This window comes from Aspergillus tanneri (assembly GCF_003426965.1).
Source record: "Aspergillus tanneri strain NIH1004 chromosome Unknown AapTan_7_pilon_pilon_pilon, whole genome shotgun sequence".
NCBI classification, from domain to species: Eukaryota; Fungi; Ascomycota; class Eurotiomycetes; order Eurotiales; family Aspergillaceae; genus Aspergillus; species Aspergillus tanneri.
The window spans coordinates 121,660-134,401 of NW_022984634.1; the positions used below are offsets into that span (position 1 = coordinate 121,660).

Consider the following 12,742-nt stretch of genomic DNA (forward strand, 5'->3'; position numbering starts at 1 on the left):
AGTATATGAAAATCCAGGATCTATAGCTTGGGACCCTTGGGCAATATCTTGTCTACTCGCTCGAAGTGAATCGTGTATTGAATTTTGGCTGCGTTCTTAAATTTGACTACGGTAGGATCAAGCGTCTATTTGTAAACGATTGTCAATGTAAGAAGCGGAGGCCGTCCCCCAGAGAGAATTAGTCTACTAGGGATGAGATAGAGAAATCCCACACATGCAGACTGACATTAAAGTACTTAATATATTGGCAACCTTATAGAAGTAATTAAAGAAACCTTCAATATAGACATCTCACGGCAACCTATCCCCCAAAATATGGCGTTGAAAGCGGTCTCTGCGACCTCATTTCGTTGGACTTTCCCCTCTGGTCTGTACCACCCCCACAGAAGTTTCCCAAACAACAATAACGCCAAAAATATGATAGCACTTGTTAGCTGAATTAAAGCACAAACAAGTGAAACCCCTAATGCTGCTTCAATCGTGGCTCATCACTTTGTCAAAAATTATGGATCCAAAATTGCAGAAATAAAAGCTCCTCGAGCTCTTCGCCATTGTGAATTCTGTCGATACCAAGGAAAGATATAAGACAAGTTGAGATCTTACAATAAGACATAAATCGCTGCTACTCACATATACTTTCCCCCCCTTAAAGAATCCCCTACTAGAATGTCGTCTGAATCAAACTCATCCGACCCCCAAGCATCTTCTAAATTCGTCAACTTTCGCCTATAACAATGGATCTTCACCTTCAACTCCTTCACTTTGAGCTTTTCCTTTTGATATTGGACATGCCGGTTACAGAACAGAGAATACTTCTCCACAATCTGACGAATGAACTAATGGCGTCCAAGCCATTTTAGAATACTTAAATGAGCGAGAGAGAAGTATTGAGAGCATGTTTGCAGTACGAACAAAAGTACAGAACTCCACTAAAGACCACACTTACGCCCTTCGTTTTCTTGGTGTGAAGTCAAATAGATAAATACCCTTGTATGCAGAATGACGCATCTCTCGCCCACTCATTCGCATTTCATTAGTATGCATATGAATGGCAATATGCCGCCTATCTAGGAACCACGGGTTGGAGCCCAATGAACCCGAGGGCACCTGAAATTGGCGTCGCTTCTTTCCCTTTGGCCCCGGAGGCAGGTCAATTTCCTGTGGCTCGGTGGGCTTCCAACACCAGTTTACCCTGATATCCGATGCTCCCCCTTCTAACAAAGCTTCATTCACAATGTCTCTCAACTCTGGATCAGTGCATTCCACGAGCTTCCACACCTTCGGGATCGGTCGCTTCTGTTGAAAAGAGACCATAAAAAGTGTAGAAGGGTCAACCGCAAATTCATCGTCTTTGCTATGGCCACGTTCCCAAGACAGCCCTTCCCTCCCAACGCAGAGGAAACTATCCTTTGACTGTCGTGAAAACCGTAGAAGAATTTTAAAGCGGCTCTTTGATACATCAGCCATCAACGTAAACGTGCCAGTGTTTGGCACAGTGGTCAATGTAAATCTGCACAGTCCTTGGTATTCACATTTCTCGATAGCACATCCACTCCCACCATCATATATGGTTAGGTCGCAGGGGCTAGTTCTCTGGGAGAGATTCACGATAAATTCTTCCCCCTTGTCGCGGATCAGCTCCACAAGCTGGTTTGGGTCATTCTTACTTAGGGAGCAATCAGTCGGCACCTCGTACGCTAGCTTACCCGTTCTGAACTCATACGCCAAAAGGTAATGTGTTGGCTCGCTGGTGCGAGTGTAATAGACCCGCTCCTTTCCGATCAAAAGAGGCACTAGATCGGGTTGGGAGGACCAATCTGGATGATCTATATCTTGTTTCCAGAGCTCCTCTCCGCTCTTAAGACAGATCACCCGATCACTGGTCGGCCAATGTCAGTCACTAGTCCATGGATGATAGAATCCGGGGAAACGCGGAACAGAAGTTAACGTACCGAACTGCGGGGGAGTTGGATCGGTGCGTGCGAGCCCGGAATAACAAGCACCCATCATCATTTAACTGCAGGTGAGAAACTTGGTCATGATGCAACTCGGTCCCAAAGCTGAAACCCGGAACCTCCACTGCCTTTGGAGGCAATATAGAGCCATCATCGTTTAGCGAAAGGGACTGCCAAACAAGGCCTTCATCCGAGTCGCACGCTATGAAATCTCCCGACGCTGCAATGCACCCTTGTTGGGCCCTATAGAATGACACCGCAGAATTGAATCGGCGGACCGACGAAGCTCTGCCACGCCGGAGGTTGGCCTCCCACTCAGCTAAGGATCTGGCATTTAGCCATGCATTTGATAATAACTAGGTAATTTATTTGGATCTTACCGCCGTATCTAAAGCGCTTAATTGCTGCAACCTTGCACTTGTCCCCGGATGATGGCAATGTCCAGGGGAGAGAGTCTCCAGTCTTCCCCATCCACGAACGGGCTATGTCTCTCCAATAAGTGCTCACCCGCTCACATCGTACAACATCATCAAGATGTAGATAGCTGAGAATGTGCAGCGCACAGTCGAGATTTAGGCGCATCAATGGGTCACTACCTACCATAGCGCGATAAACCACAATTATCTCTCTAGGCTGGGAGCAGAATTGGAGCGACCGGTACAATGAGACAAAAGATAGTGATTTTGAAAGGAAGCCGGATACGATTCCATTTTCTATTCAGGGGACAAAACAGGACAAGCCGCGCTTGGCGCTACAACCCTCGTATTTCAGGTCGCAGCCATGGTATCATTCTTGTCCAAAAGTTTATCACGCTTAGCACTTCATTTTTTTCAAACCACATATTCCGGTCTAACATTGAATATGAGATCTGGAGGTCAAACGGTGAACTATGCAAGGGCGAATAAAGAGAATTGACGGGGACTACATTTCCGCTAGGAGGTTACATTGATGTCAAATAATATGGTTATACGTTGCCAGGTTCATGTGCCTGGCTCGTCAATCTGGGGATTTTACCACATTTGTGGAGAACCTGTGACGCTCACCAGATGTTAGAGACCTACTGTACTCATGTTCGCGAGGCACGATTCTCTTCAATTCAAGGGGGCTTGGGCGAGCCGTCTAATTTAGTTATCTATCAAATAATATGGGCGTTGGTGGACCAGAATCATGTGACTAGATCGGGTTAAAACCCCCGCGGAGCACACAACAAAATAATCATCAAGAATAACCAAGAAGAGAATAGCTCAATTCATTCAAAATAAGACCTTTTTTACCAATCGTACTCTATTTCCTCTTCGGGACTAGCCATATATCTGACAGGATCTAGACGGGTGACTAAGAGAGGCCACGTGATCTTGTTGAATACGGTAAGTCTCAAACAGTACATACGTGACAGTCACATGATTGCCAAGACCATTAATCCGAAGGAGTGTAACAGGGGACCGGAAAACTATTTATACTAATCATCAATTGGACTGAAATTTATTATATCTAATATAATAAATAACTTTAACTTAAGAAGTATATAAAAATGGAACTTTAAAAATAACATAAGGTAAAAAAATTCGTAATTTTTAGTGTGTTTGAAGAGAAAACAGAATGCAGCCTATTACTGGGAAAAATGCACCTTATATATATCCTCGCCAAATATTGGGCCCTCACCTATTCCAAACGGTTAGAGATATAGTAAGTAGTTGCTGATCTAATAAGAAAAAAGTGCCCAAAAAAGGTAAAATAAATTATATAACTATATAATCTAGCTATAATTAGATTAATATTGCAATCTCGCTTATCACATGACCGACTAAGTAGGTACTAGGTACTATGTGTTATAACCTACGAAGCAGAGGCGGAAATGAAACAAAGTTAACTCTATTCGGTGCCTGCGATGAGAATATAAAGTATAGGGAAGACAAAAAGAAAATAAAAGTGGACGCCATGCCAAACGCCTTCCTCGCCACCAACAGAATAAATAAACGCTGCAAACTGGCTTCACGCAGCTCCTCATACTATGTATGGATTGTACAAGCTATTAAATATTAGGAGTCCTCAGGGGCCGCCGTCAGGATAACAGTCCCCAGGGAGAACTATCAGAGTTCGTATATAACTTATTTAACTAGATTAGTTATGTGCAAAGCTGTTCTATCCCCAGTTCACTACGCTAGTTAGTAGACTGCCATGTATCTTCTACAAGCAAAGTGTCAAGGGTTGAACCCAATGTATTGCTCAGGCATGGCCTTCGCTCCTATATAGGGCGCTAGATGCGACTGATCGAAGATCAGTCGACTTGTACCTTTTTATACGGTCAAGTGGTTTTATCTCTACTAGCGCAGAGACAACCAAACCATCACACAAAGAAAATATAGGATGCGTAAGGATGTAATAAGGGAGTGCCGGTAATAACCTTTTTTAAAATTGTAATGTGCGTTATTTATATAATAATACTATGCATTGGATTTTTGGGACTTGCGGAGAAAACCACCACAGAGTCCGTTCGGATTCTCATAGATTTGAGGATCCTGCCATCAGAAACCGCAACCGCATGCAGTGCGGATTCGGCAGCGTTTTTGCGGTTCATCCGTGCAACTCTAGTCTCCATTTTTAAAAAAGCTTTGATAATTGCAAGTAGTTCTCTGTTATTCCAATACCATTCCAAGTGCCATACGCTGAAGGTCCGGCTTAATACTATTCGGCTTCTCGGGATCATGCAGCACTAGTATTGGTGCTTTCTTAAACAAATTTTTATTTTTTTTTTTTAAATAATTATTGTCGTTCCTGAACCGATTTGAAAGTTTCTTCCTTAGAGAGTAATTCGGTCATAGGCCTAGTGTGCTTTCAGTAGTTTTCAAGGTATCTTCACACATATCCATTTGCTTATAAGAGTCCTTGGACTCCCATTCCAAACGTCTGGGCAGTATCCTATTCAGGAGATTGTGCAGTTGCTTAAGGAACGACTCACCCAGGGATGGAACACCCGGTTCTACTGGATCCTGGCTCACGTAGGGGTCCACGGGAATGAATTTGCAGCTAATATGGTCTACAGGAAGGCGACCTCGGTGCGGTGACCAATTGGGTTCTAGGGCTCCTTGCTTAGACGGTCTGCATCCAGCCGCACTAAAGTCAGCCGCTGAGATAGATCAAGGAAACCGGCAAGGAACGATGGCTACGACAATAGCAACGTGCGTGCGCGCATGGATCAGCTCGTCGACAACTTAACCCCACCATTAGCAGGAAGACCGTGCGGCGCAAAGCGAGGTGTTCCAAGCCCAGACCAGGAAGATTGGCCTCAACGCCTTCCTCATGTCGGGCCAATGTTGGTCCGGACACGTATCCGTGCCTCTGAGGGAGAGCCCCTAGACGGTGAGATTTATCCTCCCCTTCTGGAGCCACAGCTAATATAGCCACGTCATTTCATTACTTCACATGATGACCCAATATGGACTATCTTTATTCCGACAACCTCCCTACGTGGGATATTACCTCGCGGATGTGGGAAACTACGGATATGACATGCGGGATTGGATATTGGAGTGGATCTTAATGCTTTTCGTTGCATTTTACCTCATGTGCTTATTGACCACCGGCCCCCCTGGCCGTTGATGAGCCTGGAAGAGCTCTGAAGATGAGCTATAATAGGGCATAACGAGACCTCTTTCTCTCTCTCTGTATCCATGTACAACTTCTTAAGAAGTTCGGCGTGCAGGAAGTCACATACGTTCCTATTGTTCCCTACCTTGACAGACTTTTCTACACCTGTTACTATATGGAAGACGTGTCTCAGATGATGACGCGCTCCGGAGCACGCCTTATTTCAGTACCAGTATTGAGATTCCCATGCTTCCTCGACTACCCTGAGGCCGTATAACATCACACTCTGCAACTGGTTCAGGCAGGAATTAAAGTATGGGGGTGTTGGGGGCTTTACGTCCTACCAAGTCAACAACCATACAAGCGAATCCTTCCCACTCAAATTAGTGCATTACAGACAAGGTGACTTGCCATACCTTCTCGATCTTCGACACACCACGGCCGATCTACTGCTTCTTGTTTCCTCCATCGTTGCTGCCTGCGTCCTTGCTTGCACCGTCCTTGTTTCCTCCGTCCGAATTTCCTCCGCCCAACCAGTCCGCCAATGCCTTCCTGGCTTTCGCAGTCTGCTTCTCTAAGCTCCGATCGAACTCATCCACATTGCTGTTCACGTCTCTCCGAATTTCCTCGAGGTAATTCTCGAGCTTCGTCATGCTATCTTTGGCAGCGTCAGTCAGTTGTTGATCAGTCGCGGAAGCTTTATCGCGGAGGTCCTTGATCTGGAGCGGAGGATTGTCAGAATGATTCTTTATAGCATCCCTCCGGATTGCCGAAGAACACGGAATGGAAGAAGAAAAGTATACCGCCTGTTCTAGATATATGTCTGCTTCTTTGGCCTTGGTGCGGGCATCCTTGACCTACGGTGTTGTTAGCACAGGAGATATTAGAGCTAGACAGTTAACGGGCTGGGGGACATAGTACATACCGTCTGTTGGATATATGCATCGGCTTTATTCCTCACTTTGTCGGCTTCATTGACTATATTTACCGTCCGCTCGGCGTCATCTGTGAAGGCTCTTAGCATCAATCCTTTGCACTATATCTAGACTGATATTGATATGAACCTACGTCGGATCTGCCCATGTGCGACTTTCGGGTCGCCGCCAGATCGAAGGAGGTAATACCCGGCCGCTCCCGTAGCAGCGAGAGCGGCAAAGATACCAGCCGGGTTTTTGAACATGGTGGATTATTTGGATATACGATGTAAAAAGGAAAGAATGAAATAAGGAAAGAAGGAAAGAAAGAAAAGTGAGAGAGAAAGATTAATCCTTGAAAAGTCTGCAACGAATCAGGGAATATAGAGGGTTCGGGTGTGACGTCTACATCCCCAATGGAGAACCGGTACGGCCTCGATGCGGAAAGCTAGGAGAGAGCATCTCGCCACTGGTTTAAGCCAAGCAGCCGATGGATGTGTGGAGGTAATAATAAAGTATTATTATTATTAATATTCATCATTAATCCATATCTATACCTCAGAACTCCTAAGAATTTTTATCCGACACGGCAGGTCGTCTAGATATCCATGCCATTGAGGCAATTCTTCAGTTCGGAGGCCCACCGACTGACCAGGTTTCGTAGACTCCTTCGCACCAGAAGGGTCCACCATGACCGCGAGAGCAAGTAGGCCATTACAGTTTTTGACTTTGTTCGAATCCAGAGCTCTGGAGTGATACAGGAGAAAAGGTTAATATGAATGACCTCACCACCCGAGACTAGCTACAAACAAGCGAGAGTACCGCCTTTGCTCCTTAGGATAAATGACAGTAAATGCCTAAAGAGTTCCAGCTAGGTAGTTCCTGAGGATTGAACTACGATGGTATCCTATCATAAATCGTACCTGAATATCCCCACAATGCCTCACCCTCGAAGACAGATGCCAATCAGGTGAAAGCAACCTCCCCGGTACCCAGAGCGCATGCAATCAAACACGGTGACCGTCTTAGCTTCCGGTAAAGCGTGTACGGCTCCTACTTCGCTCTTCCAGACATGCCTAGCTCAAGCGTACCGGAAGAGCCTATGCCTTCGCCAATTGCATATAGGTTGATTAAGGATAAGCTCAGTCTGGATAATAACTCCAGGCTCAAGTATGATTCCATGCCTCCAACGCCCACAGAGTAGATAGTACAGAACTGAGAGGATCTGCCAAAATTCCTCAGGGGCAATAGTGCTGGCTGCACTGGCCATCAAACCCGCTGGAAGCACCCTCCAGGCCGAGGGGAAGAGCACCGACCGCGCTAATATCGTAATGTCGTCTGCGGTGCAGGTCTGCTTTGAGAAAGCCGCGTCGTACTTCGAGCTCGAAGAAAAATTCACCAACTGCACCTGAAAACGCTTTGTCATCGATCTGAAAGAGGCTGTGGCGATATGCGATTAGAACACAATCAGCATCGTGGCAATTCTTGAGGCCACGTATACCGGGTATACAAGGACGTTAAAGTAATTAGCGAACTCCTAGTACAGCAGAACATCGACGTGCCGATCGACGTAGATGCTGCGAGCGAGGGATTTGTAGCCCCATTTGGAACCCGGAGCAGGAATGGGATTTTCCCGTCGAGAAAGTGGTTTCCATTAATATGTCTGGATAGAAGTTATGTCCTGCCTGTATGGCTCCATTCCACCAGGCGCTGAGAGCGTATAGTACAGTCTGGCGTACCCCCGTGTCGGCTGGGTAGTGTGGAATTCGTCGAAATATCTCCCATAAGAGCTGATTTTTAACATCAATTATCTGGGACCGAAGTACGCTTCATTTACTCTCAACTTCTCAAATGGTGCGGCGTAGGCCGTCGGCCAATATCATCAGCTCATTCGACTGGGTAAATCTGGTTATCGTGATATCATGTTTAACCTCAACCAGATCACCGATTACCTGCGCGAAGCACTTCGAGGGAATGGGTTCGTGATCATGTCAGAGACTGGTGGCCGAGGATTGCCTCTGGCTGCCTTCTGTCAGATATACCACTACACCACAACAAGTAGCGCTGTTACAATTTGTGCGGAGTACTGATACGTCTGCCTACTCTGACACCTTCCGACACTCTGAATCGCGACAAAGAAGCCGTCTAAGATCGGGACTTCGATAAATTCGTGCTCTCGCATCACATCTGAACCTGGGAGTGGTCATCCCCGCCTATACGATGGCTTAGGAGACAGGTAGAATGAAAATTATGTGGATTGTGGTGCTGGAGGACTTCTCGCGGCGTTGGTGCGACCGACTGATGAGGGATATCAAGCTGTGCTGCAAATCTGGAGTAAGACACCTAGCAGTTTGTTAGGCGTGTTAGAACCATGCCGATGGATATCGCGCCGCTATGAAACCACCCAAAAGCCCCATAGCTAATGCCATGATGGATTGCAAGTCCAACCTGAAACTCTTTACCCGCTAAAGATCTGTTGAGGCTGACTGCGAGTAAGATCAAAGCCGCACGCTTCAGGGAGGACGGCAAAGAGCCACACTGTGTGCTATACAGCGGATAGAGTTGGATGGGCTCTATTGTGATGGTCGTAGAATGCTGCTATGCCCCAAAAATTAACTGAATTAGTACTGTCGTTGTCCAACCAATGCTCTGGCATGAGTCTGCTACTGTTTTGCTGCTGGGGAAATCAAACTGAGAAATGCGCTGTTTGAGGAACGCATATGACCCCAGAGATTGTTGATGGACTGCTGACGAGTTGGTACTGGGCCTGTGAAACAATAGAGTCAAGACCTACGTGGTCTGTACTGACCTCTTGTCCATATCCCCCAGCCCGAAGCGATCCTTATCTGCCAATACAAGTAGCCTGATATAGTTCTGGCATGTTTATCTAAAAAAGAATAGAAACCAATGCAGGACTAATTGGATTGTTGTCCGCTAGCCTGAATGGTACGTCCGAGGACACAAACATTACTAATTGACATACTGTTGCAAGCGTCATAGTTAAATGTACTTTGCGTAGTCTCTACTGGTTTAAGTGACTAATTTTGTTGGCTATTCTGTAGCCTGTTGAGTTTCCCCATAGTTGAGTGAAACGGTGGTGTGTCTAAGTCACTTTGATTTTCCTGTCTGGAACCCGGGCAAAAGGCGTCGATGAAAACGCGAGAAATGGAAATAATAGCATGGTGACCATGTGTTCGGACCGTTAAGAAGGCAGAATTGTTAAGGCCTTACCAAAACAGGAAGACAGCTATCTAGGGAATACAAGAACGGCCGGCAAACTGAACTCTTCTCTGCTGCATTATAGGAGGAACAATAATAAGTCCAAGATGTGTGTTTATATACTGAAGGATGTATGCGGAAAATTAACGAGGAAAAGGGGAATTATAGAGTGAACTTGGGCAAATATGATCATAAAATAATATCTTAGTTTCGATGACCTCCTTTTCTACCCCAATGTAAACCATTACAACCGACAAGCACCTCGGAATTGGCACCTATCGGACCTTCTGAGGTGTTCAGGGTGAACAGATTTAATTCGAGTTGCCACCTTGGCTGGGGCGGCCCAAGGCCTCCATCATTAATACTAAATACCAAACCAATTGCCTGGCTCAAGGAGGCAGCGGCTTAAAAATGGAGAGGATATTGCTGTGGCTATGTTTCCTGTAGTGGAGGACCTTATCGGTCTTGGGAATGCTGCCAAGTCTGTATATTACACCCAGCAAAGTTCGGCTTATATTCTATTTTTAAGGGTGCATACGGACCCAACCATACTTTTCGATATGGCTGTTTCTCCAAGTTCAAGGAGATGTTTGTTAGACTGTACATATCGAGTGTGTATACATACCCACCTCAAGCTTCTAAAAAGATTCAGCCCCTTAGACATGGGGGTTGCCAGGATGAAGATGAGGAGACGTTTAACAATTCGCCGTCCAAAAAAGGATATAAATCCTATTGTAAATAGCGTAAAATGGAAACGTTAAGGCAACAACCTTGCGCCTGCAAATAATGTTTGTCTCCAACCATCACGATGCCTACCTTGGATTGGGCTCTAGGACCTGGGCCTAGCTCTGGACGTATTTGGAAATTGCCCCAGTTGGATTGCGGAGGTCTCCCGAGGCCACAAGCCCGCAGCTATCAACGCTTCGAATGGGGATGAAGTGGAGCTTTGCGTAAATCTGACTCCCACAGACAAAAGATCCTACGGTAGCTGGAACCAACAGCTCGGGTCGAATAAATTGCCAGAATGGGTTGTATTCCGGGATCATATTTGTCAGAAGCTCAATCTTGAATCCTTCGACGCTAAAAAGTGCTGAGAAAATGATTACTTAACAATCTGGTAAGCCTAGTCGACTCTAGATGATACTGCGCCTCCTCTGGATGATATCCTAGTGGCAAGGGATCTGATTAGGACCTATTTTGCTCCGTCCGTTCCTGCACTAGGCCATATTCTGAGTACCCTGTTTTGCTATTGCGGAGCATATGTCTGCCAAACCATATAATAATTTTATATGGGGTTATATTGTGGTAGGCGCCAGAATTATCACAGTTGTTGATCTTCACCAAGGGTCTATAAAAGGAGGACTGCCTGGAGCAACAGACCTGGTCTTTACTCTAACCAACAAGTCCATCAACGATCTTCAGCTTTCCCTGATTTAATACCATCCAATTTTTATTTTCCCTTCAAAAATGAATCTCCGATTCCTTGGTCCCGCCTGCTTTGTGGCCACTGTCCTTGCCACGGGTGGCATCTACAACCAGCCGAAAGTCGAGTCTTTTGTGGCCATTGATATGCGCGTCAGCATTCCCATCAATACGACCATCCCCGGCGGTATAGTGGCCAAGGTGCCCATTGTATCTGGCGACCTCAGCGGCCGTTTCAATGGACATCTCGTGCAAAACATTTCCACTTCGAACGAGGCGATGTTGCCTCTGACGGAAGGAGAACACAGCGTATGTTAAGATGTCCACAGACTTGCGATACTACAGCTAATGTTGACCAGGAAAGCAACGGTGACTTGATCTTTGAGAACGACAAGGGCGAACGGATCTTTGCCAGCCTGCGAGGCTTAACAAGTTATGCCAATATGGCTCTCCATGGATTTGGTTCCGCGTAAGACTTGTTTCCGCCTCAGGAGGGGAACTACACCGCTGACTCGACTCAAACAGTTTGCTGAAAACTGATATTGAGGAATTTTACTGGGTCAACAAAGAAGTGTTTCTAGTAGAGTGGGAGGGTAATTTTAACACCGGTCTCGCCCAGTTTGAGCTATCCACCCTGACTACCGGGGGTCGCAAGGACAACCAGACGATTAAAGCCTTTGAACACCCGAAGTGAGGAATTAGCCAAGTCTGTGAGGCTACGCTGAATTACGAGGTTTATAGTGATAGGATCTGGGTGTGAACAATGGCAGGATTTTAGGTTAGAATGTTAGCTATAGAACGGTTGGAAGATAGAAAAATAATAGTGTAGTCGAACTTTTCTGCCGCATTTTGGCACCGTCGATGTGTGCGTAGTCTAGGATAATTCCCTAGATAGTTGAACACCTCAATGAGAATATAGGGAACCGCTCAGTAGGCTCAGTTGGTTGAGATACTGCGATTCCTGGTGTTTCCACTGAATGACATCTACCCAATTAGGCTAGTTGGCCTGTAGCTGATGGAATAGCTCCCTGCGCACCACTTCCCCTGAATTCCACAACACAAGGGGCTCGGACGAGTAGACTATCTAGTTGGATGACCTAGAGAGGCCTCGTGACCATACTGAATATAGTAGGTCTCTAACATTATGTATGTGTCGACTGACTAAAGCTTATATATTATTAAATATTCCATCTGCTCGAATAATACGCGCGTACGAGACCAACCTCAGCGATCGATCACTGCTCATGGTGTAGCCAAAAACGGCTCTTAATCTAGCTCAATCAACGCTTGCTCTTATTTATGGTATGTTGATGCGCGATGAATTAACTACTTCCTAGATGGCGGAAGCTGCTTGGTGCAGAAAACGAGCATTTATCTAACTTCGCTTTAACCTTTAATTGTTTGGTAGCTTCAAAGCACCTCAAATTAAAGGTGGACGGCCACGGAAAAGTATGCCAGTGATGCTGGAAGCCTATGTGATTTTCTACTCGAAAAACCAGATTTATAATCGACATGAAATGGAACCTTTTTTGGCTGGATGAATTTGATAAATGCGTACCGAAATCTACTATCAGCGATGCGCCGCATCGTCAAGGGTGGTTAAAAAAGGTTGCCCGACAACAAGCAAGAGAACGAAATGCTAAT

General features: G+C 45.8%; 3 protein-coding genes across 3 annotated transcripts; 1 reads left to right on the top strand and 2 right to left on the bottom strand.

Annotated features, from left to right (window-relative positions):
* Window positions 1–942: 942 nt before the first annotated feature.
* Window positions 943–2,558, bottom strand: ATNIH1004_006655 (F-box protein; the record flags this gene model as incomplete). The annotated part of the gene is made up of 3 exons (XM_033571282.1): window positions 943–1,879; window positions 1,953–2,274; window positions 2,336–2,558. The coding sequence occupies 3 exons, from the start codon at window positions 2,556–2,558 to the stop codon at window positions 943–945; spliced, it is 1,482 nt and encodes a 493-aa protein (XP_033424597.1).
* Window positions 2,559–5,989: 3,431 nt separating this feature from the next.
* ATNIH1004_006656 (uncharacterized protein) lies at window positions 5,990–6,723 on the bottom strand (the record flags this gene model as incomplete). Its single annotated transcript, XM_033571283.1, has 3 exons — window positions 5,990–6,400; window positions 6,469–6,548; window positions 6,612–6,723. 3 exons carry the CDS (start codon window positions 6,721–6,723, stop codon window positions 5,990–5,992), a joined length of 603 nt encoding a protein of 200 aa, XP_033424598.1.
* Window positions 6,724–11,143: 4,420 nt separating this feature from the next.
* Window positions 11,144–11,792, top strand: ATNIH1004_006657 (uncharacterized protein; the record flags this gene model as incomplete). The annotated part of the gene is made up of 3 exons (XM_033571284.1): window positions 11,144–11,407; window positions 11,458–11,567; window positions 11,624–11,792. The coding sequence occupies 3 exons, from the start codon at window positions 11,144–11,146 to the stop codon at window positions 11,790–11,792; spliced, it is 543 nt and encodes a 180-aa protein (XP_033424599.1).
* Window positions 11,793–12,742: the final 950 nt, after the last annotated feature.